The sequence below is a fragment of the Aulonocara sp. 'chitande type north' Nkhata Bay genome, linkage group LG22 (assembly GCF_057382095.1).
Source record: "Aulonocara sp. 'chitande type north' Nkhata Bay isolate Kocher_YH1m ecotype deep benthic linkage group LG22, A_spYH_male_GT1.1, whole genome shotgun sequence".
Lineage (NCBI taxonomy): Eukaryota > Metazoa > Chordata > Actinopteri > Cichliformes > Cichlidae > Aulonocara > Aulonocara sp. 'chitande type north' Nkhata Bay.
In genome coordinates this window covers 22873388-22899182 of record NC_141364.1, presented here as the reverse complement: position 1 = coordinate 22899182, position 25795 = coordinate 22873388, and the positions used below count along the sequence as shown (strand labels likewise).

Genomic DNA, 25795 nt, shown 5'->3' with positions numbered 1-25795 from the left:
AATGAACTGGTCTGCATTGGTGCATCATATCTTTATTCTCTTCCCCCTCCTGCCCCCCCCCCCCCCCTCTTTCTTAAATAGATAACTATCATATCTGATATCATATCTCACAGTACAATAATATTGAATGGGTTGCATTGTTGTATTTTGTCATGTTTCTCAGGTCTTTGTCTGAATTTCTACGAACATTATTGCTAAGGATTGTCTTATTGCATTGGAGTCACACTGGGTTAAATATGTACACTTAGGTTTTAAGGGGTATTTATTATTTTCTTCTTTTTTTGGGGTTGTATGGAAGCCCCAAACGCAATTTCATTGTTCTTGACAATGACAATAAATAAATAAATACTAAATACTAAATACTAACTGTCTGGATGCTTTGACTACACCCTATCTTTATATACAGTATTTTTTTGGCCTACTTTCCCACCCAATTTTCCCTGCTTCCTCTCCTCGCTACACAAATACACATGTAACATGTATCACATGTCCTCTTTGTCCTACATCTTTCTTAATAATACCTGGTGTGTACATCTCCTGTGGGGAAAGATGACAGCAAGTCCCAAATGATAGACTGTTCGCGCAGTTTGCCTGAGGAGCAGGTGCAAGTCAGAGGAGGGCTCAGAAGACATGGGCCAAAATTTAAGTGGTTACAGAATGAAGGAAAACAGAAAAGGCATAAAAAGTCCAGAGAAGCAAACTCGGCTGAAGGTGGGAATTTTAAGTTAAGACACAAAACCAACACACAGGCTGATTTCTCTTGCATTCAAGGTTATCAGCAAATCTTGATACAGATCACATTATAGAGTCAGAGAGCAACTGAGTAACTAATGCTTCTTTTTTCCTATAATTAGTGCTGCATGTGCACAAAAGTGGCTTAATCAAATATTATTAACATAGTCGGTGGCTATTATTTGATATGCCTCCCATAAATATCATAGTGGGGAGCTTCTTAACACCAGTTGGCTGGTTAATTTGAGAAAACTGAAAATACATTTAATGTTTTAGTTCTTCGACACTTCTTTTTATATCTCTTGAGAAGAATTTGTTGGTTAGACTACTGTTAATAACTGACAATCATTTAAAGTTCATGCTGGCTTTGAAATTTAGTACAGAATGTCAGTTTTATGTGTTTTTTTAAACTCTTTGATAATAAGAACCATTTTAAAGGTTGTCATTTTTGGCAATTTCAATCATATCGACAGCACGTTGGGTACCCTCTCCTCGTATTGTAAAACACATGTAAAAAACCTCGGAGTTTACATTGATGGTTCTTTTAAATTGAATAAGCAGGTGAGTGCAGTAGTTCAGTCCTGTTTTTTTCAGCTAAGACAGCTAGCCAGGATAAAGCCATACCTTCCGGCTGACGTCTTCGAGCGTATCATCCACCTTTTTCTTACTTGCAGACTGGACTACTGCAATTCATTGTATTATGGCCTAGATCATGCCACCATCCATCGCCTTCAGATGGTTCAAAATGCTGCTGCTCGCCTGCTAACCGGTACTAAACGGAGAGAGCATATAACCCCAATTTTAGCCTCTTTACACTGGCTCCCTGTCCCCTACAGGATCCAATTTAAACTTTTACTTTTTGTTTTTAAGTCACTCAACGCCCGAGCCCCCCCCTACTTGTCTGAGCTCCTCTCTGCCTATGCTCCAGGAAAACCCACGAGATCTAGTTCAAAACTATTGTTGTCCATTCCACGGACTAACCTCAAATCTCGTGGTGATAGATCCTTCTCTGTGGCAGGTCCCAGACTTTGGAATAGTCTCCCCTTTAATATTAGATCTGCTCAAACTCTTGAGCAATTTAAATCTTTACTAAAGACACACTTTTACGCTCTGGCTTTTAACACATTATGACCCAAGCATTTTGGATTTATCTGAATTAGTTAGTATTGTTTCAATTCTTCTATTCTATTGTTTCTATTGTTATTATTGTACTGAATTAGTTAGTATTGTTTCAATTCTTCTATTCTATTGTTTCTATTGTTATTATTGTATTACACTGTAGTTTTTAATTTTATTGTTATTGTTAAGCACTTTGTGCAGCATCGGCTGTTGGAAATGTGCTATATAAATAAATCTGACCTTGACCTTGACCTAAAGAAGATTCAATGTATCCTTGTCCATATAATTAAAAATACATCTGTCAATCCAAAATGTGAATTCCACTTCACTTTAATGTGAAAGTTCTTAACAGTAAAACTTGTATGTAACCAGTTACTTCATTATCTACAAATAGATTCACCTTGGTTTATTGTTTACCTACAGGTGTCAGTGGTGCACCTGTTGAAGACAGTGCGTTTAATTCGACTGCTGAGGCTGCTCCAAAAGATGGACCGCTACTCGCAGCACAGCACTGTGGTTCTGACCCTGCTGATGTCCATGTTTGCCCTTCTGGCTCACTGGATGGCCTGCATCTGGTACATCATCGGCAAGAAGGAAATGGAGGACAACACGAACAACTGGGATATTGGTCAGTGGCGGGGGAAATCTTAACCGCAAATCTTCAAACTCTTCTTCTTCTTTGAGCTGCTTCCTTTAGGGTTTGCCACAGTGGATCATCTGCTTCCTACCATCACTACCATCTTGTAAACCTTCTCTTTCACTCTTGCTGCTATCCTTCTGTCGCGAATTCCTCCTGACACTCTTCACCCTCTCTATTCTGCCTGCACTCTCTTCTTCACCTCTCACGTGTACTGTCCGTTGTGTTGGATGGTTCACCCCATTTATTTTACCTCTGCTCCTTGCACCTTCACCTTTCCACTTGTTTCCGTCTCATTCACACACACGTAGTTCCTGTTTTTCATTCCTCTTCTCTCCAGAGGATACCTCCATATTTTTTATCCATCTGCTCCCTGCTCTCACTGCTGATCTCAGTGTCGTCACAACATCCTAGTCCAAGGAGACTCCTGCCTGACCTCATCTGTCCCCTTGCAAACAAGAAAAGGATCAGAGCAGATCACCGATGGAATCTCACTTCCATCTTAAAGCCATCTGTCATTCCTACCTCGACACTGTCTATCTGTCCTCATACATGTCCTGCACCACCCTAACATACTTCTCTGCCGCTTCTGACTTCCTCTTGCAGTACCAGAGCTCCTCCTTTGGCACCATATCATATGCTTTCTCTAGATTCACAAAGACACAGTGCCACTTTTTTCGACCTTTTCTATACTTCTCCATCAACAGTCTCACATAAAACATTGCATCTGTAGTGTTCTTCCTTCGAAGCGCCTTTGAAATCCTATGATGTCAAAACAAACAACGACTTGTAACCGAGACCTTTTTTTTCAGCATAGCACCGGTGCTACTGGGCACTTTGCCAGTATCAGTTGTAGCATCTTCAGGCGCTGTTGGTGCTTGGATTAGTAATGTAATACAATCTTCCCACCCCCTATCATTCGCAGGAAGACATTGAATGTGCTGATTCACCACAAATGTTGCTAGAATATCACAGAGAACCAGACAAAGAAAGAAAAAGATTTGTTGCTGTGTTTTGTACCAAAAATTAATTGAATTCATTATATTGTAGCCATGTGAAAATAAATTAATTAATAAGTCTCAGAGCTACCCACCACTGTGGTAACAGTGTACATGTAATGTGATGTGTGCCTGCAGAGATTTGTTATCAACTTTGTTACAGGATGCTAATGGAAAACTGACTCCGGTGACATCAAATGCTGGGACAAAATGTGGGGCTAAAAAAACAGCCTCAGTTTCTGTTCTAGCTGAAGGAGTCATTATCTAGTTTTGTCAGACTCAGTATAAAAGAAACGTTGAGCTTCTATGGGCCAAAATCTGTGCAATAAACAGACTCATACAAAGGCTATAATAAAGGCTAGTATAATAAAAGACACAGACAGACAGACAGACTAGACTGTATCCCTAAAGGCCAAAAACATTAACTCGTTTAAAATTGGCCCTTTCAGCTTGACCTTCATGTTGACCTCTGGACTGCTTCCAGTGCTAGTTGCAATTGATAGATTGTTCTCCGGAGAGTCCTGTTCAGTGCACCTGCAAATTGTGCATCTATGCTGCATGTAGGGTCTACTCCACTGTGTCAGAACGGTTAGCCTTTAACTATTATTATGGAGAAGTGGACAAATTCAAAGAGAGTGAAATATGCTTAATTGGATTTGTGGTGAGTAAAGATTGTGCTGTTCTGGCTCATGAATGTTCTCCCTGTGACAACACTGGACATCCCCAAAACTCAGCAACTTCAAAGTCATGTTCATTTTTATGCTTCACACCTGATGCACTACCTGCAGGCTCGCTGGCTGCAGGTTTTGGGGGGTTTTTTTGGTTTAAAAAAAAAAAAAAAAAAAAAGCTTTCATCACCAATAGTGTAGAGGTGCACAAGAAGACAAACTTGAACAGGACAGAAGTCATATTTAAATTTCTGAAGTGCCGTTAAAACCAGAGACACAGGGTTTTTCTGCAAGTGAGATCTTATATTTACCTGTATATGCATTTGTCATCAGGGTCTTCATATAGGATTTTAAGCCTTTACGGTAGAGCCGTAAAAAAAGGTGGGTGCAACAACTGCATCACTTATGTGTGTGTGCATTGTAAAATCAGTGCAAAATGTGTTAATTCTTCTCATACCGAAACACAAGGCTTCCCCTTTAGTCCTCAGGTCACTTATGTATAACGAGGCCTGTTGGGCTGATTTTTGGTTAGCATCGATAAGCTGTGCTGTTCACAATTACCTTGTTCTTGCATCTTCATAACTGGATCCCGGTCAATATCCAGTGGGTCATGAGAACAATGCAGATTTCTTTTCACCAATTACTGCATAGGATTTCATGATAACCAGTAAAAATGAAGGCTGGTAATTTTGTGGAAATTTTGTTACAAGTCGAGTTGAATTTTTATATTAACTGCTGTTATGAAATTGAAACAAATTTAACGTTTCTGTCTGACCATCCGTTTGCTGTTTACACTATATTAAAACAGGATGGCTCCATGAACTGGGAAAGCGTCTGGAGTCGCCGTACTATCCCACAGGAGGTGTTAATGGTTCTGGCAGTGGTCCCTCCATCCGAAGCGTCTACATCTCTTCACTCTACTTCACACTCAGCAGTCTCACCAGCGTGGGCTTCGGCAATGTGTCAGCCAACACTGACGCTGAGAAGATCTTCTCCGTTTGTGTCATGCTTATAGGAGGTACACGAACAAACGATCAGTCGTGAGATATCGTCACATTAACTTGAGTGCACACGTGTTTTGGAAATGATGGAAATGCTTACATTTATCATGAGATCAGATTGAGACAACAGTGTGTGGAATTATACTTACCTGTACAAATGACCCTTACCTGAAATCGGATACGCAGTGAAGCAGGATAGACGGATGGATGGAACATCAACAAAATCTGATCCTGGTCCATCATTTGTTTCACTGTAAGCTGTTATATTTCACTGGCAGACAACTGCAGGAAGGTCTGATCCGGTTTAAACTGGCTTGTTACACTACATTTGTGTTTTGGGGATGAGGAGAGGTCACCGTGGTGGGGGTTTTCCCTGTGGACACTCCCAATTCTGGTTCAGCTAAATGCTAAATGTCCCTGGCTGCCTGGGGCAGTAGCAGTAGCTGTCACAGACACACCACACAAACATGTGCTTACACAAACACACACACACGCTATCCCTGTTGGGTTTACACGAAATAAAAACTTGAACCAAGCACCTGTTCATATTTATATGGAAACATAGGCCAAACTGGATGGGTGGAATTGAATTAAATCATTTTATTCCATCATTCAATGCAAACATGAATAACAATATGACTAAATGACCTTACAACAGTGTAAAACATAAAATGTAATTAGTTTTCAGTGGTGAAGCTTAAAGCTCAGTTTTCTTTCATTAATAGCTCATGCCACAATCAGTAATCGCTGTCACAGCAGTCCCACTTTCCCGTCTTGCAGCATGCGACACAGCTGCAGCACCGCTGAAAAGTGGATGAGCTTAGGTGAACAGGACAGGTATCTGTCATCCCAATCAAATATGACCCTGCCAGACCTAATCCTGATGTTCCTGTGTTCTAGGAGTAGAGCTGCAGGATATGCATGTGTATATTTAGTTGATTTGATGTTTATTTGATCATAGAAATCAAGTGGAGGCAGAACTGTTGTATTCCTGCCTTATTCCTGTTGCTTATTTAATATTTTAGAAATATGACAGAGTTCCTGTTTCTAGATGTTTCTCTCTGACCTGCTTTGAGCAACTTATGATCTGAGTCCAATTCCATGTTTTTCTACTGTTATTGTGCTGCACTTGTAACACTTGTGCTGATGTTTCTCTTTGGTTTACTGTGAGATACAAAACCAGTCTAGAAAAGAGTTTAGTCAGGTTTCCTATTTTTGTTCCCTGTCTTGACAATTCACTGTCAGCACATTTTTCACTGTATGTCATCCATGCTTACTGTCCACTTCATTAACTCTCCTTCTTCATCTCTTCTTACCTGCAGCACTGATGCACGCTTTGGTCTTTGGTAATGTGACAGCCATTATCCAGAGGATGTACTCACGCTGGTCTCTGTACCACACCAAAACCAAAGATCTCAAGGACTTCATACGTGTCCATCATCTGCCGCAGAGCCTCAAGCAGCGAATGCTGGAGTACTTTCAAACAACCTGGTCGGTCAACAATGGCATCGACTGTAACGAGGTATGAAAGGAAGACGACCTGATTGGTTTTTGCTAAACTGAAATTGGAAGTGTCTTTGCATTGACGATATCCCAACATCAGCATCAAATACAGTAATTACTTCAGTTGGTATTAACCCTTTCCCTACTTGGTCTGTTCACTTGTACTTTAAATGTCCAACAGCACAGCCCACAGGGACCGATAACTCATTTGAAAGTTCACATACTCCTTACATGTCAGCCACATTTAGGCTCACGGTAGAGGTGAAAATACAATCAATGGTACTATGATTACCCACAGTGAATGCAGGTGTGTTTAGCCCTGAGCACTGACTCACAGGGAGAAGAAGACATGACTTTTTTGTCTATGCATGATGATATTTAGAGGACAAGCTCTCTGCCTTCAGTTTCAAAAATGATGATTCGAGGCTGGTTTTCAAAACCAGATTTTGTTTTTGTTGAAGACAACATCAGGTGAAAGGAAACGTGCAAACAGATCTAAGTGTGCAAATGTGGCTTCAGGACCATGTAGAGAAAACACACAGTAAGACAGGGTGAACAACACCTCTGCTTGATAAGCTCAGGGAAACGGAGGCAACCAGTCAGCAGTATAGTAGCAACTCGTCCCTCTAGGCTGTGAATGCCTGCAAGACAGCTGTCAGAAAACAGAGCAGGGAGTGGAGGGAGTGATGATGATGAAACCCAGACAAATGAATTATAGATGGGCCTGTTGATTAAAGTAAGCCTGGCTCTGATGACTCATTGATCAGCTGTGATGCTGCTGAGCTGCAGATCTTTGTCCCGCTGAGGGGATGGACAGATAGATGATGTGCAAATGACAGCGTTTCTCCAAATTCTCACCTTATATTGTCTGTGTTGCAGCCACAGGTGTTGCATTGGTTGGTAATGGTGTATAAAGGTAATTATTACTACATAATGATAGTAATAATAATATCTTTTAACTTTAGGTACATGTGTTTTTTTTTTCTTACAATTACAAGTGTCATGCTGCTCACATCCTTCTCTGATTTCTATTTCCCCCCCCCCATCTCTACAGCTGCTGAAGGACTTCCCAGATGAGCTGCGATCTGACATCACCATGCACCTTAACAAGGAGATCCTGGAGCTGTCGCTGTTTGCCTCTGCCAGTCGCGGCTGCCTGCGCTCCCTGTCACTGCACATCAAGACCTCTTTCTGTGCTCCAGGAGAGTACCTCCTTCGACAGGGTGACGCTCTCCAGGCCATCTTCTTTGTCTGCTCAGGATCCATGGAAGTGCTGAAAGATGGCATGGTGCTGGCCATTCTGGGTATGATAAAAGGGAGAAGGAAGGGGCTCGGGGGTGGGAAGACGGAAGGAAAACAGATCTTTTCTAATTTTAACAAGGAAACAGCAAGCTTAATAACGAAGCTCTGCGTGGCTCTTTGTGTAAAAGCCCATCCTGAAAATAGGCTAATTGTTTTGAATTTGAAGGATTACATTGTCCTAGAGGCTATTGTGCATTTTCAGTGAATTATTATTAAGCTCTTGTTAAAAAGTCAACTCACTGGCCTCAGCAGAGATTCCTCTGAAGTTATTATCACTCTGATGCTGCAGATTTGTCGACTGCATATCCATGATGTGAATCTTCCAACACATTGCAAAAGGTGCTCTATTGGATTGAGATCTAGTGGTTGTGTAGTCCATTTAAGTACACTGAACTTATTGTCATGTTCAAGAAACCAGTTTGTGATGATTTGAGCTTTGTGGCATGGTGTGTTATCCTGCTGGAAGCATCCATCAGATAATGGTGCAGGGTCATAGGTCAGCAACAATATTCAGGCTGTGGTTAAGCTCAGTTAGGCAACAATGCTCATTTGGTTGTAACAATTTACACAAACAAGGTGGGATGGATCCGTGCATATTTAAAAATTCATTCGAATTTTGCAGCAGAAATTGAGAATCGTCAGACCAGGCAACATTGTAGCCTAAGTATCCTGTTCTTGTGCCACCTGGTGTGGTCTTCTGCAGCAGTAGCACATCTGTTGTACATTCTTCTGCAGCCTTCCAATCAGCTAGAAGCATGTCTTGGGGGTTCCTTTTTGTCTGTATTAGATTGTGCAGTGAAGATGAGACAACAAGCCTTGGATCTGAGTCAGACCCGGGATACAGCATTTAGCCCTCCAGCACATGCAGCATATTGCCTGCTCAACTTGGAAGCCAAACAGGCACCCTGGGAACTGCCATTGACTGGACATTTTCTCCTTTTCTGACCATTCTCTGATAACCCTAGAGATTGTCGTGTGGGAAAGTCCCAGTAGATCAGCAGTGTTTGAAATTCTCAAACCAGCCAACGGCCAACAACAATGGCATGTTTGAAGTCTCCTATATCACCTTTCTTTCTCATTCTGACAATCATTTTGAACTTGGGCAGGTCGCCTTGACCATGTCTACAGGCCTATATTGATGGAGCTGGATGGATGAAGCTGCCGTGTGATTGGCTGATTAGATATTTGAGTTAAAGAGCGGTTGAAAATGTACCAAATGCAGTGACCAGTGAGTGTAAATGCCATTTTTGAGCAATCTCCTTTTGCAGTAGGCAAAGAAGGACTTGTCAATTTGTGCACATAATATGAAGGAGCTGCATTCTTCTTTAAGCTGGGCTGCATGTTTTAGTGATGTCTTGAAGCCCATAGAGGATGAGCGGAGCTGACTGGCAGGTGATGAAAGAGACATTCAACCTTTGTCGATTGTTTTATATCATATACCAGTGATCCATTCGATCCATAATTGTCCAATTCCATCCAGGCTAAACTATTGCAATCCAGTTATGTCCAGCTGAGCATTCATCATATCTTTTCCACAGAAGTGTAATTCAGTCTTCTGTCATTTTAGTTTCTTCTAGTCTTGATCGTTTTAATGCTGCTCATCCCAGTTCCTCGTTGCTTGCTGAAGTAGGTCTCTATGTGACACCCCAGGCCAAATTCATTTGCTTTTTCACTTTCAGTTTTAAATCGATATTTGATTTGCTAAAGCAGCAGCTAATTACAGCATCTGAAGCCAGAACTGACTCCTGTGTTTTCTACAACAGAAACAGAAAAATACAAAAAACAGTCTATTTCAGTAGGTGGATCCCCCCGATTCAGCAATTCCAAAGGAAGCCGCGTGCTAAAATAGAAACGGGCTTCTCATTAACGGTTCCACAACGTGCTCAAAAGCTGCGAGTCAGCTTGAACCGAGAAAAAATATCGCTGTCTTTGTTCATGAAATTACAATAATTATTTAAAAAGGACTGTTTTGTTTATACAGCAGAAGTCTTGGTGAAATACAAATGAAAGAAAAAGTAAATGAAAAAGGTTAAAATAAAGCATAAAGGAAAATAAAGCTTGATAAAGATAAAAGCCATCACAGCCAGTAGTGTCTCCTGAGAAGAACAAATTAGATAAAACAGAGAAACGTGTGCTGCAGACGTTTCATATTTATGAAGTTGCATTTCACTTTAGCAAAGTCTCTTTGTCCTTATTATTCATTTTTATTATGCATTTGCCTGATTAAAAACATCTCACGTATTGCAAGTATCAAATGGTCATCTTAAACTGGCAGATCCCAATCAAAAGGCTCTGTGCAACATGTCAAACTGCGAGGGCCTCTCTATAGAATCGGTAGTCTTAATAAGAGTTTGTTAGACATTTTTTGTTTTTGTTTGGGGGTTTTTTGTTACTTGAGAATAGATCATATTTATTTAGTTTCTTAAGAAATGGTTGTTCTCGTGCGACCTTAAACATGCAACACTGAACAAACCATATTAAGCTTGTAATCCATGTATAATAGATTTGTTACTATGAAGAAGCAGTTAAGTACATTTTTGAGGGAAAGCACTTAGTTAATGAGCTTGCAGTTGTAAAACACAGCCATGCAGAATAAATCCTTATGCTTTCCAATGACTTATAAAGCGATAGTAAGCAACTAATATTCATGGGAACTTAAATATAAAGTGCAAATCTGCTCTCTCTCCACCCACATGTCTTGTCTGTATCTTCATTGCCACTATTAATACCAAAGCTGAATAACAGGGTAGAATGATAGAATGATAAAAGAACAAAAGAGTCACAAAATCTGCTCCTAAAACAACTTTAACACATTAAACATGGTTATAAAGGTAATCATTCAACTTCTTCAGTGCTCAATACTTAATACTCAATACGTAATGGACTATTTTTTTAAGTAAGATTTTAAAAAAAAAACTCCAGTATGTTCAGCTTAGAGATGAAGAATTTTCTGAAAGTTCATAAAATGATGCCCATCTTTGTGTGCAGAACAAATCAAGATGTAGACTCACTCGAGCTGTATCTGCAAGCATGCACATCTGCTGTGCGATGCAACCTCTTGCCCTAAGTGACCATACTGGCTTTTGCTTTCTGACCTTCATGACACAGGAATACACTCTATCTGTCACAAGTGCGTGTGACAGAGAATAGAAGACAGCCAGATGGTTCAAGAAACTCCATCTGTCATGGTTTTTTCCTCTTTTGGCATTGTTATCTTTGTGTGTGTATCTAGTTGTTTGTAGAAACAACACCTGCATGCCTTTTCTCCTGTTAAAAAAGAGGGAAAAAAAGGTTTCTGTGTTTTCCTGTTTGTGTGTATCGAGTAGGCGGAATTGTTTTCTGCTGTTTTCTGCTGAATGGCATGTGTTTGTGTGCGTGTGTGTGTGGGTGGGTGCATATGTGTATGTAGGCTTGACAGGCGGAGAGCGTTGTCTCTGTGCTTGTGTGCTGAAGGTCAGGCTAACTTCGAGTGTCTGAAGAAAAAAAAAAGGTTCTCTCTCTCTCTCAGCATGTGTCTCTCGTCTCTCTCTATCACCCCCTTCCTTGCCACACAGCGAGTCCATAGCCACAGCTCAGTACCACATAACAGACAGAAGACCAAAAACAGGAAGAGTGAGAGGATGAGGAGAAACTTTGGGAAGATGGAGAGAACGTGTGCTGAAAGAGGGAGGGCAAAAAAGGAAGCAGAAGAGTGTAAAACAAGAGGAATCAAATGAGATGAAGTAAATGAAAACGGATGGGGCTTAAGATGAGAGAAAGTGATGAGAAAAGAAAAAAGGAAAGAGAAGAAGAAGAAGTGATGAGAGTAAAAGTGAGCCAAGCTGAGGTCCAGATTGGTGAGTGAAGGGAGAAAGGAAGGAACATAAGGAAGAAGGAATCAAAAGTTAACAAGACAGAAAGATAAGCAGAAAGAAAAATGAAAAGAAAAGGAAAAATGAATAAAAAGAAAGAAAACACAAAATGGAGAAGACAGAGAAACTCAGAAAGAAGTAAAACATGGCAGATAAAAAGGTTAGAAGGCAAACAGGAGATGGAGGCAGAGGGGAAGCATCTAGTGAGCTGAAAAGGAAGAGGAGAATTTAAAAAAGGAAGATGGGGATGACAGGAATGAAAGAAACCTAGAAAGAGACAGATACAAAAAAGATAAGAAAGACAGCAAAGAAGAAAGAAAGAAGTAAATAGGAAGACAAAAAAGCAAATTAAAAACCAGAATGATGCAACAAAAGCTAAAATGTTAAGAATAAAATGGAAGTTTGGGAAACACAAAGTAGCAGACGAATAGCGGACAGGAAACACAAAGCAGGAAACAAGAAGTGAAACAAAGAAGCAAGAAAAGAAAAAGAGGAAATGGAGGAGAAGGAAGATGATGGAAAAGAAAGAAAAGTCAGTGACAAAGGGTTTTGATATAGCTGAACCAGTTGGATCTCTAAAAACAGAGGGAGCGAATGAAAGAGGAGAGGAATAATAACCGGGGTGAGAAGGAGTGGGTTGAGAAAGCGACAGAGAAGGAGAACATGAACAGTCATGACTGCCACTCCATCAGCTGTGGTGTAATTTAGCCGCGTTCACACCACGAAATGACCATAATGAATAATTTATCTCTGCTTAAGGGATATTAACTCTAAAGGGGCACTTATCTTCATCCTGTATGGAGAGGAACAGCTGTCACAGCCACTTCACCCAAACTGTAAAACTGACTAAAAGCAGTGGAAGTGATTTATAAATAATAATTATAGACCAAAACAACGCTGCAATATTCTGTTTATTCTCTCTCTCATTAAGCTTGTTTCCTATTTGGTATTACTTGGTCATTAGTGTTTAGCTTTTTAAACAGTATTACTTGAAGCTTTCCCGTTAATAGAGTGCTCAGTTTTTGGTCTTGCAGATGCATTTGCAGTTGCCTCTTTATGCTCTTCATACTTTAACATCTAAGAAGTCAGTGGCAAACGTTAATTAGCAAAAGACGTTTGGGTAATAAACAAATAAAGAATTTCAGGCTGCCTTTCTTTTTTCGATAGAGGTGGAGTTTGGTGGTATGTGGCTCTGTCATGGTATAGCAGCCTCAAGGCTCCAGGTACACAGTTGAACAGGTGGAAATTACAACACACATGACATCGATTAAGTCAGACACCACGTGAGAAGGAGAAGCTGAGGTGGAGGTGGGTTCCAAAGAAGCTTGCAGAGGCAGCAGCAATTATATGTAGTCCAAGGTTCCTTAGTAGTGCACCCTTAATAAAATTTACTATGAGGATTTGTAAAAGTGTGTTAGCTGAGCTATCACCTTTGGGGGCTTGCAGTGAGATCAGCTGTTTTCAGCTTTACCAAGCTGAGTGTGTCTTCCTTCCCTGCCTTAACCAACACTGTGCTCAGTACTTAGTGTAATAATAGAAGACATACAGTCTATAATAGTGACAAAGTTACTAATTAGAATTCAGAAGAAGTTATATTCTGAGTCTTGAATAAATGAATAATCCTCTTAATGTCTAAGCATTACTCTGCTCCAGGACCTCTCCACCCTCCAAGCTTATAAACTTTTCAGTTATCGCTGATGTGTCCCGATGCGTCTGCAGAAAAGATTACTGAGTCTGTGCCTCTAACACCCTTTACCACAGTGTACATTATGCTGTCACCTCTTTTTCTGACCATCTCACTCTCTCTCTGCCTGAGCAGGTAAAGGTGACCTGATCGGAGCAAACCTGTCCTTGGATAACCGGGTAATAAAAACCAATGCAGATGTGAAAGCCCTGACCTACTGTGACCTGCAGTGTATCAACCTGAAAGGACTCTATGAGGTGTTGGACCTCTATCCTGAGTACTCTCACCACTTCGTCCAGGACATCCAGCAGGACCTCACGTACAACCTGAGAGAGGGACACGAGGCACACGTGAGTCCATCCAAGTATTGGTGTATTGATTCCACATATAATTGGCTAACTTATAAAGCGAGGGAAATTAGTACAAACAGTTTGTAATCTTCGTGGTAGTTTCATTTTAAAGGAGAGAGTTACATCATTTACAGTTACATCATCAACAATAGCTCTCAGTCTGGAGCTTCTTAAAGCTTATCTCATGAGATTATTTTACATTGTGGAAAGCATATCCAAGCAAAATAAATGAGGAAAGTTACAAATTTAGCACGGGATCAAATCACGTTTTCCTTGGAAGGAGATTTAAACTGATTTTTAACTATACATCCCCCATGGACCGTTTTTTGATTGTGATGCCAAAAGAAGGAACTATGAAAAGAAAGAAAGATGTGAGAAGACATGCGTTAGGTGCTAATTTTGCTAAAGCAATAGCAATGAAATAATAAACTAAATAAGCAAAATAAATTTGGGGATCCCAAAGCCAAACACCAAATCAAATCTTTCATTTGTTTTAATTATCTCCATACACCCTTAATAGATCCTGATTTTTTAATATTTTTTAATTAACGATGCCTGGGTATTACCCACAGCAGTGCAAGAGAAGCAATTAATGTGCTCTCGCCAATTTCTCGGTGAAATGAATCACGATACTGTACTAATGTGTGAGAATGACTGATGAGTTTAGAGACGGCAAAGCAAGAAGGGTCTGGAAACTTTAAAATTACAGAGAGAGAGAGCTAGCTGAGCCGACTTGGAGAAGCTGAACTGCTGTAATTACAGTCAGGTGTTTTTGTCTCGCCTGCCCAAACGCCGCTGGCCCACTTACACGCGCACACACATCATTAACACACACACACCCGCACTCACTCGGACTGCATGCCGCAGGGCTCAATAGACTTTAAATGAAGACAGGAGATGGAGGGGTGTTTTGCGGCTGAAATGTTGAGATTGCTTTTTTTTTTTGGTCTTACTATCCTGCATTTACCACTACAGTACTACTATATCAAGGTCATTAGGGTATTTGTCATTATCATCTATTCTATTCTTATACTGGCTTTAGAAAATAATTTACTGTATAACCTTGTGAACTGACTCACCTGTAAATTAAAAGCAAGAAAAGAAAGATGGCAGCTTAATTGCTCTTATCTGCAGTTCATTTACTGTGTTTCCTCTTTGGCTTTCTTCCAGGTTAAGGCCAGACTGTCCACAACAGCTCTAGAGACGCAGGTACCCAAATTCTCACTCTCACAAGCAGAAGCTAAACAGCTTTTAGACAGGTGCCATTAATTTAAAAGACTTGTCCGATTAGTTCATGTTGTTTGTTAACAGCCATCACCGAATTTTTCATCAGCTCTCACTAAGAAATTTGATGCTTCTGCACTCTGAAAACTTTGTTGGGTGACTCAGCGGAAGGCTTCAGTCACCGATAATGGGCACAATCATTGTTTGAGACTTGATGAAGGACGAAATAGATCACTTCTGCACAAAATTAGTTGCAGTCATTAGATCATGGCGGCACCAGAATAGAAGGCGATAAGATGCTCTATATACTGTCAAGCTGTTCCAATATTTTACAGAAGAGTCTATCTCTCTCGATGAGACATTAATCTCACGCTGGTGGTATTTTTGTCAGAGGAAGATGGTTCAGTAGGCGACTGTGGTCTTTACTTCTGCTATTATCAGGCTGAGACCTCATCTTGTAGCTGAAGGCTCATTGCAGACCACTAATGATAGACGCAGCTCTCTGTGTTCAATGAGACAGGTGTCAGGTGTTGCATTTACTGTTCTGCAGGACACATCTGCAACCTAAACTGTTGATCTGACCTTTTATCCAACTGAGTGGGCAACTCATTGCACTTACAAGTCATTAGTACATTTTGTTTACTTAAAAAAAATAAAGAACCATTTTATTAACTTTGCAGAGGAAAAAGTGAAATGGCCATGATGAGCCACAGATGAGCCAAAGTGATTTTAGATTTTAATTTAATTTTGCTTTTTTTTCAGTCAGAGGTGAAGAGGAACGGGCGAGTGGTTCAGGGCTATCCACCTATCACAGAGGCACAGGAGGAACATGAGGAAGATGCGGAGCTGGAGGAGCTGGAGGAGCAAGAGGAGCAAGAGGCCGTGACCGTATCTTTGTTATCACAGCAGAAACGAGCAGTGAACCTCAGGGGGGCTGGTGAGAAGTCTCCAATGTGCGGACCCAGCCAGAAGAGCGTGGCACAAAACTCTAGCAGGTCTCGGAGGAAGATCCAGGAAATTACTCTCAACACTTTAGATCCTTCCAATCTCAGCCCCAGGTGAGTTTGTTCTCCACTGATTGGTCTTACTTCCTGTCTAGGCCTGTTTCCCTGTGAATCCAAGCTATGCCTATTTTTATATTTCTTTGGAAGAGTGCATATGCCGCAAACTAGAAATGACTCAAAAGTGTCATCAGTGACAAACAGTATGTGTATTTACTAAACCCTGTGACAGACTAATGGAAGTCTAATCCTCTTAATTTCTATTATGTGATCTATCAGTGAGGGTATACAGAAAAGGTTTCACACCCTGAAACGTGCAGTTTTTACAGAAACTGCAAAATGGAAGAAATATATCTCGGACTCCAACGACCTCAGTCAGCATATTAAATGTTACATTTATAATATACATGACAGCACAATCAGAAAACGACTAAATAAGTATGGCTTGTTTGGAAAGACAGCACAAAGAAAGCCTCTTCTTTCTAAAGAGAACATGGCAGCACAGGTTAGGTTTGCAGAGTTGCATCTGAGCAAACCACAAGGCTTCTGGAACAATGTCCTTTTGACAGATGAGACCAAAGTGAAGCTATTTGGCTATACAGCAACATGTTTGGTAAAATCCAAAAACAGCATATGAGCAGAATCACAGGTCATTTGGTTGTTTTGCAACCACATGACCTGGATGCCTTGCAGTCACTGAGCTGACCATGAACACCTTTGTAAACCAAAGTATTCTAGAGTCAAATATGAGGTTATTTGTCCAGCAGCTAAAGCTACAACAGACCCCTACGATCCTCTAAGATCATGTGGCAGGAACGTAAAGGAGCTGATCATACATGACACCTCTATGAACTGAAGCAACATTGTAAAGCAGAGTGGGACAAAATTCCTCCACAATGCTATGAGTTATTGATAAAGTCATACAGAAAACCTTCACTGCAAGTTACTGCTGCTAAAAGTGGTTCTGTAAGCTATTGAATCATGGGAGGCATTTCGTTTCTCACAGCACTGAATAGAGTCGTGTTAAAACTTTCTCTAATGACACACACATGAATGAATCATTATGGAAAGGAGGAACCAACTGCATTAATTAATTCCTGATGAGAGACCTCCATGCACTTTCACTCATGTACATGGAAAGCAGAAGTCAGGGAACAGCAGCAAGATCCCAGAACGAACAGAGCAGACATCAGAAGACGTGGTATTAGTTAAGTCAGACATTATATATAAAGAAAGACTGAGGTGAAGGTGGGTTGCAAAGTGGCTTGCATCTTCACAGCAACTGTGGACAGGCTGGAGAAGCTTAAGTAGGAATCACATGACTCATTTGCCAGTTGAATGTGTGGAAGTGAAGCAGATGAACGTGGGTTCATATCATACTCACATTCACCCTTTGTCCAACACACACTATTGTATGACATGTGTTGGACAAAGGGTTAAATAGAGGGTTTAAAATGTATTATAAGAGACATTTCTGTATTTTTAAAGATGTAACCCCATTTCCAGTCTTTATGCTCATCATGGTTTAGACTGGATCATTTTAATTTAGCCAACATAATAAACTGAATGGGATGAATATTTGTCAGTGACATAGAGTATAAATCAAACAAGCTGGTTATTCGTATATAACTTATATAACTATCTTATATAGAAATAAAAATAACTGGCTAAATACACAAAATCTGTTGTAATATATATAGAATTCAGCTACATATTTTTTAAATTGCCGTTTATATTCACAAATATGCTTCACATTGAATTAAATACTGTGTTGATGTTAAAACTATGAATTTCAAATATATGGAAAATTTCGGTTTGTTTTTAAACACATAATCTTATATTTCTGGCCTAAAATATTTTAGGGAATAGCACCATAATGCAATAACCAAAATGTGTACATTGTGTAGTGTTATTGCACAATAATATAATAATATCTCTCTGCAGGATAGTGGATGGTACTGAAGACAGTCAGGGGACAGAGAGCTCCCTGGCCTTCTCCTTCTCTAACCAAGGCCATCCTGTCAGTGAACCAACCAGTGCCTCAGCACCAACCACAGGTATTCTCTTCATGTAGCGCAACTCACAGACATGAACCTATGTCATTTACTGTCCCAGATGCAAAAACACTTTGTAGACAGAGTGCTTAATGGCTGTATAATGGCTGTAGTGCAATCAACTGTGGGGTGTATATTGGTCCTTGATTGAAGGGAATTATACATTTCTTATTTGTTACAGATATGCTGCGCATAAGCACAGCCGAATTAGCAGCTAAAGCGGAGGAGACCAGAGGACAACTGCGACACCTCGATCAACAGGTGGGATCTTGCGTGCGTTTATAGGGACCTCGTCTCCTTTTGGATTACAAAAAGCAAGTTCACACAATATTAAATGATTCGATTTTAAGTTAAAAAATTAGTTTATGGTAAGAGCAAGAATTAAGAGGAGTTTGTTATCTTAGATTAAGTTTAATGCTCTCATAGAAACATGACTGTGGTGAGACAGAGAGTGATAGAGATAGAGAGACAGGGCTCAAGTAAGCACAAACCATATGGCTGTATCAGCATGTCAGCCACAAGACAGATGAAAGGACTGAGGGAAGTAATGACGCAAAAACGACAAACAAATAAGCATTTTAAACCCTATTAGTTCGTTTCGTTTACTTAATCTTTCTCTATTTGTATTTTTTCACATTAACATACAGTTGAAATGCTGAAGATTTTAGTCATATTTTTATTTTTAATTCTCGTGGTGCTCTGTCAAACTTAAAATGTCCACACATACACGCAAACAGACTGCCGTGCTGTTTCCTATGGTTTTGATTGGCGGGCGGCTAAATTGACATTAGACCCCTTGGCAGGTGAGGAGGAGTGTTTGCCTCCTCCTGTTAAGCCTTGGTGTGTATCATATGGGATGACTGAGGTAGAGAGAAAAGAGAAAGAGATAACCTGTAAAAAAAATAGACAAATAAATGAGATCCTCTGGACTTTTTTTTTTTTTTTTTTGCTGTTGTTGCTAGTAGAAACATGATGTGTGTAAAGCATGAGTAATGAAAGAAATCTATAAAAGAGAGGAAAGACAATGGCACAGCCTTTTCACAGTTATGCACACTGGCTCTGTGCCTCCTCTGTCTCTGTGGGTGACCGGTGGTTAACAGGAAGGACCTCAGCATGGTCTTGTAGGCTGTTAATCCACACTTGGATCCATTCAAAGCGATCACCATAGGAGATGAAAAGGGCCGTTTGATTTGAACCCTATCAGCTCCCCATGCAAACGTACACTAGTCCAACAAAAGCACGACAAAGGAGACAAAAAAATCATTTATAGGCAAAAAGAAATTACATTTATTTTAAGCTATGCTAGCACTGGCTGATTTATTCAGCATTAGTGAGATACCCAATTTTGTCATTTTTAATCAAAATCAGAAGAGGTTCCTGTTGAGATGATAATCCAAGGGGGTAATTTTCACTTCTTGTTTCTGCCTTTATTCAAAGGAGTCACTACCACTGAATAACAAAGCTCGAACTTTATTTTTTCAAAATTCAGTAAGGCCATCTGAGCCAAAGGCTTACAAGGTTAACATCATTCAGACCTATACCACATTCTCACCATGTTAACTCCAGATTTTTCTTCATGCTGCTATAAGACATACTTCTTGCTCTTTGGCCTCTTACACTTGCCCTGCGACTTGGCGCCATGACAGGACCGTTTATTTATCCAGTGGGAGAAATTCAAATTCAAATGAGGCCTAGCATGGTGACCTCTGTACTACGCCAAGGAAATCATCATGTGCATAGGAGAGCAGGAGCAATGGGAGCATTACCTGAACAGCTTGAGTAATTAGATGCATAATTACTAAAAGAGGCTGCTAGAAAGACATGAAACAACACAATAGGCATGCCTGCTCATCAGTAGCGACCCACTTTTGAACACAATGAACAATAAGAAACAAAGAAAAAGTCAGGTACTTGAAACTAAGGCATGAATACAGCAGAAGTTTTAAGCAGATGATAGAATTAAATCAGTCTGTCATATAAGAGAAATTTAAATAATCCTGTCTTAAATTAAACTAAAATGAGTACATATCAATCATATGTATGTCATGCAATAAGCTAAACAGTAAGCAAAGGGAAGCACTGTGAATTTATTCACTGCATGATCTCCCAGGCGGCATAGAGAGCAATCAGGATTTTAGTATTCATGCAATTTCCTGCTGTTGTTTAATATGTTGGATTACTATATTTATGCACTGCAGCACTACAGCTCAACACTTTTAAAACACTCATGGATAAGTAAACATCAGCTTTGTTTGGTCTAACTATGCTCTTACTGACTTTGAGGGTACCTGTCGCTGCATCGCTGCTGTTTCTCTAACCCGTCTATCTCTGACGTGGGCGTACTAGAATCACGTTGACAGCGTGTCAGATTGGACTGGACCGCCACTCTTGGCTTTTCTATTTTTATCAGAGTCAGAGTTTAGACCCGGCCACATGTGAGAGGGAGAGATTGAAAAAGGGGGGATGTTTTTCTATGGTAAAAGCAAAAGTAGGATTTTGGTCAGGGTTTCGTGATGCTGATCAAAGTTTAACAACCTCAATGCTGTAAGACGCTAAAAATCCTGCCTAAAAACGACTGAGCCAGGTAATCACTTTGGACAACATTCGCCTAGGCGGCAACATAACAATGTGAGCTGAGAGAGGAAATGGAAGTTCCCAGCCTGATTAGGTCTGTCGTGATCACAATATACTTGAGTGCTCATCCTCATCACCTCTTGACATATTCATGCAGCGACCAGAGCAATTCCCACCTGGAGTTGTGTGTCCCGCTGGGGGCTGATGTGCATCCAGTTGCGCTGGCGTGCATGATTGGCCTGATGAATGGTCATGAGTGCTTTGACTGGCAGAAGCAGATGGCACATTGGCAGCACTTCATGGTCGTGCCTTCTGTGGACACGCCACGTGCAGAGAGCTACTAATCAGCAACCCCCCTCATCAGTGTAATGACCAATTATAGCAGCTTGAAGTTACATGCAAAACGGCAGGCACGAAATAGATATTTGACCTGGAAGGGCTGACCTGAAAAAAACAAATTCATAATCTGTGGCTTTTTGTTGATTAGCAGTGTCTCCTCACAAGTTTGTGTCATATATTCAGAAAAATCAATTTGATGGTAATGACTGGAATGTGAGAGTTATAGTCAAATTTGTTAAGCAAAATATAGCAAATGCAGTCTTGTAGATTGTAGCTATAAACCTACAGAACTGCAAAATGAAGCCCACGTTCAAGTTCTAAAAACTGCAGTTCCTCCAGTGGCCACTTGAGGCTGGATCTGAATCAGTCCCCATAAACTGAAATGGCCAACCTTACTGGTTTGCAGTCTAGTAAAAGTTTTGGGGTTATGTGTCTAACCCTTCTTTCCTTCATTATAATTCTACATGGATTTGCTGAACTGGGCCTCCACATGGTTCTGGTGCTGTTTGTGCTTTTGGAGCATATTAATGGAATAATTTGGCTTGCTTTGTTGTATGTGAAGGTTCTCAGTGATCCAAGTCATCATAGTCTAAGGAGTTTAGAAAGAAAAGCATCTTTCCACGCTCCTTAGACTACGCCGTACACTTTGGGAGGAACACCTTTCAATTGCTGAGGGAGTATGAAAGTAATCAAGGAAATTAGCGGATTATAGGAACCATCTCCGCTTGGTTTATTGCGCCGCCTGTAGAGGAAGTTAGTTCTTCGGTTTTCCCTAAAATATCTTCATATTATAAAAAAAAAGAAGTGCAATTTCAACAGAATGTCTCAGTCTTTCTTCGTGATATATGTGTAAAATTACAGAAAAGGTTCTGGTAGCTCAGCGCCCAGACAGACATAACATTTTTGTTGATTGATGAAAATGTTCTTTTTTCTATTTAAAATAGAATTTCTATAATAGACAGTGGAAAAATAGTAATTTTCATGTCATTATCTGTCACTTAACTACTTTGGTGGAGTGTGAATAGCTGCTCCAAAAACTTATGTCCTCCTTCATATTTTCCAAAGCTGACCCAGGCCTTAAATTTGACACTCATCCTCTAGACAATAAAGCCAGTATTGCTGTTAGATGGACAACATTAGTGGCATATTTTTTTTATAACACAGCCAAAAAGCATCGTCTAAAGTCAGCCGTAACAATTTTCAGCCATGTTCTGATTTCGTGGAGCAGAGAGTGTGATCTGTATTCAGCAGCCTGAGGAATTTTGGTACCCTGGTGGGAGGTGTGCAGTTTGTTTGGTATGCAGTACTTTTTCACAGCTCACTGTGGATCCTCGTTATTGCACTACTTTCCTGCAAAGTCTAACAAAACGATCCACTGACAAAAACAACTTAAATGGTTGTCTAATTGTAGTCGGCGCACTAACCGCTGGGACAAACAAACCAAGCCAACCTTTTTTTTCCCTTTTTTTTTTTTACATTTGAATGCCTTTAGTGTGAACCAGTAGCAGCAGTAGGACTGTTAAAAATGAACATACAGTGGGAAGGGTGGGATAAAGATGCACTTTATTGTGTACATTTTCTATAAATATGCATATGAATCTAGGACGGTAGCTGCAGATTCCAGTAAAAGCTACCACACAGGGACTTAAAATAAATTACAAGCTTGCTTCCGCAAAAACAAAAACAAAAAAAACATTGTAAACCATATGACACCAACACAATATTTTTTTTATTTTCAATACTTGTGGAGTGCTTTGGATGATGTATACCAGCCATAGTTACAGGCAGATTGTCTCTTGATTCTTGTTTGTTTCTGCAGGTGAGCACCCTTCGGAGAGAAGTGGCCGACCTGGGGCAGGTCATGAAGAGAATGGCTCAACTCATGGAGACCCTCATGACGTCAGTGCCACAACCTGCAGTAGTCTGCCCCACACATTACTCCCCAGCACGCCACACATACCTACACCATTCCCCCTCCCGTCAGACTTTCCCTTCACCATTCCCCTCTCAGACTGCCACAGTGTGGACAGAAACACCCATGTCGTTACCTTCCTCCCCCCTCATCATGTCCCAGCAGCATAGCACATTGTGCCACTCCCTCATACACAAAACCCAAGACCTCCTTTTGGGGGACATAGGTATTCCCAGCTCAACTCCATCTCCAACTGCCAGCTCATTGGCCCTTCAAGTGCAGCCATCCTCTGTGATCTCAGAGCCACACATGCCTTTGTCGCACCTCAGCTCTCCAGAGTTTCCCCACTGCAGAGGCAGGGCTTCTAGCTCCATTAGGCCAGGTGCACACAGTCCACCTCCGCAGGACGGAGGACATGAGGGTCTTATTCAGAGCTCTGGTGGTTCTCCTCAAACTGGACTCGGGGATGTCAACCACAACCCAACCAAGGATTTGTAGCAGACCTTAATCACAAATGTCTTGGAGTCTGCAGGACTTTCTCAAGAACACTTTTTGGGATATTTTCCTAAACTCAAGCTAAGACTGATAAACTGGGGTCCCCTCTACCACTGGAAAATGTTTACAGGGACACAACTCAGATGTTTTTCTTCTTTTTGTTTAAAGGCACGTGTTTCAAATCCCCATTGCATGAAAACAAGTACAGAAGGTTTAGGTGTGTTAGCTTTAACTTATAGAAACTACGTGTTGTTAGAGGCTTGGGTCGGTTGTGGAGCTCTGGTCTTTCTGGTCCGTAGCGGCAACTATCAGCTTACCTCCAGTACCTTCCCCCACAGCAAGCCTGTGCCATAATGTAGGATGGAGGAGAAAAAGAAGATTTTTTTTTTTTTTTTTTGCTTTTGACTGAAAATGGTTTCATGCTGGAGGAGGAGAAAGCACTGGGAGTGCTGGGTTTAGAACAAGCGGTGAGGGTGTGTTGTGGAGGGCAACCCTCTCTTTTAACCCCTTTTTCCTTGCTCATTCAACCAGTGTCAGATGCTCTGGATTTCATGGAACAGTGACTGGTTGGACTTGGAGCACAGAACGGCGTGAGTAGAGAGATGGGAAGTATTGTGCTCTTCACCGCTGGCCCTCGGGAAAGTGTGGGAGGTGGGGGTGGAAGAAGACAGTTAAGGAGGTGGTGGTAGGGTATGGTGTGCCTCAGGCACCACAGCCCCTGCTGTTGTCTGTCACTAAGAGCACAGGGACTTTCTTTCTCCCTCTCCGTTTCCCCTTTCCAGTGTTTCTCTCCATACACCTCTCTCTCTTTCTCCTTCCTTCCTTTCTCTCTCTCTCTGCATGCCTATCCGAGCCTTTTGAGTAGTGCCTGTAGACAAACATTAACATGCTGCATGTCACCCTGTGGAAATCCAGCTTGCCATTTATCTATCTATTTAAAGGAAACACAGTTCAGTCTTTAATAGCTGAACCTGGCATTTTACTGATGCATATTTATTGGATGTGGGCTTAGTTAAAAAAAAATCTGATTAATTTAGCACAAGATAGTCGCCCATGTTGTGAAAAGGCCTGGAGCAAATATTACCGATGCTAAATTGGTTTATGATCCGCAATGTAGACTTTTTCTCCAGGGTCATCAATCCTGAGATCCACTTTCTCAACTGCTCAGAAAGAAGGCAATATCCTCACATAAAAGCACAATAAGGACATAAAGACGCTTTTATATTTCTATGAATGTATCGATACTAAAGCTGTATTTTTTTACCTCAGAAATTGCACGAGTGTGGGATGGCAGTAAATGATGCTACTGTATATAAAAAAGTTATGGCAGTGCTGTTTGCTGGTATCAGCTGATGCAATCCTAAACCAGGAAAAGGTCATAACTCTCATCCCGACAGATCTACTGTTCTCTTTTGGATTCATGTAGGTTTGACTCTGCTTCTCTGCAAATGGAATGTACTGTAATCAAACTTTTATCCCTAACATTTTGATATTTATTAGATAAAAAAAATGTTATGCTAATAAACAGCAATTATGACTGTTACCTACTATGTTTTTTGTTGTTTTTTTTGTTTAGTAAAACATTCAAGAACTGAAAAGAGGTTATTCAAGGGCACAACATCCAAGGAGCTACAATTTCCTGTGCAAAAGTGTTGAGCCACTCCTCATTTCTATTTTCCTTACAAGGAGCCATACTTGTATCTTCAGAAATTTTGTTATCATAATTTGCTTACATTTTTCAAGTTGATTCTGTAAAAAATGATGAGGAAAAATAGTTTGACAGGAATGAAATAGTATTTTTGCACCAACAAGATGATTCGCTAAGAACAAACTGTCCCTTTTGGCTCTTTTGCCATCAGAATTGTTGTCTAAAGGCAAAGAAAGATGCCCAACGGATTTACTTTACCAAACTGACCATCCCAGCCTTGCCGTAATGGTCCATTTGATTCACCTTTTATTGTTTATTTTATTTTCACTTACTGAATACGGGACAGACTTGACTGGGGGAAAGAAGGGGAGAAAGAAAGAGGGAAAGAGAAACAGCTGAGAAGAGGGACGGGGAAGAAGGGCAAAAGACAAAAACCAACAGAATGGGCAGAGAAAAAAAATGCATATATCAATCACCTGGATCACCTGCTGAGAAAGAAAAAAGAAAGCAAGCAGAAGAGAACAAGAGTAATAGAATAAACAACATCACAATGATATATGGGAATATGACAGTAAATACTAAATGTTAAACATTATTGTGCAGCACATAAGATCAACAGAACACAGTGTGCTTTGAGGTAGGAGCCAAAAAGGGTGTAGTTTGTGGGTGTGATCACCCGTGTGTACACCTGTGAGCATGGACG

The 25795-nt window shown here is 40.6% G+C and overlaps 1 protein-coding gene across 1 annotated transcript in view; it reads left to right on the top strand.

Moving 5' to 3' along the window:
* kcnh8 (potassium voltage-gated channel, subfamily H (eag-related), member 8) overlaps positions 1–25014 on the top strand; it is a 61324-nt gene extending 36310 nt beyond the window's left edge. Inside the window, exons 7-16 of the mRNA XM_086280240.1 lie at positions 2275–2479; positions 4963–5172; positions 6478–6677; positions 7713–7962; positions 13631–13845; positions 15016–15054; positions 15832–16127; positions 18015–18127; positions 18306–18385; positions 22857–25014. Coding sequence (XP_086136366.1) covers positions 2275–2479; positions 4963–5172; positions 6478–6677; positions 7713–7962; positions 13631–13845; positions 15016–15054; positions 15832–16127; positions 18015–18127; positions 18306–18385; positions 22857–23447 — 2199 coding nt within the window. The 3' untranslated portion in view covers positions 23448–25014. The remainder of the gene's footprint in view (positions 1–2274; positions 2480–4962; positions 5173–6477; positions 6678–7712; positions 7963–13630; positions 13846–15015; positions 15055–15831; positions 16128–18014; positions 18128–18305; positions 18386–22856) is intronic.
* Positions 25015–25795: the final 781 nt, after the last annotated feature.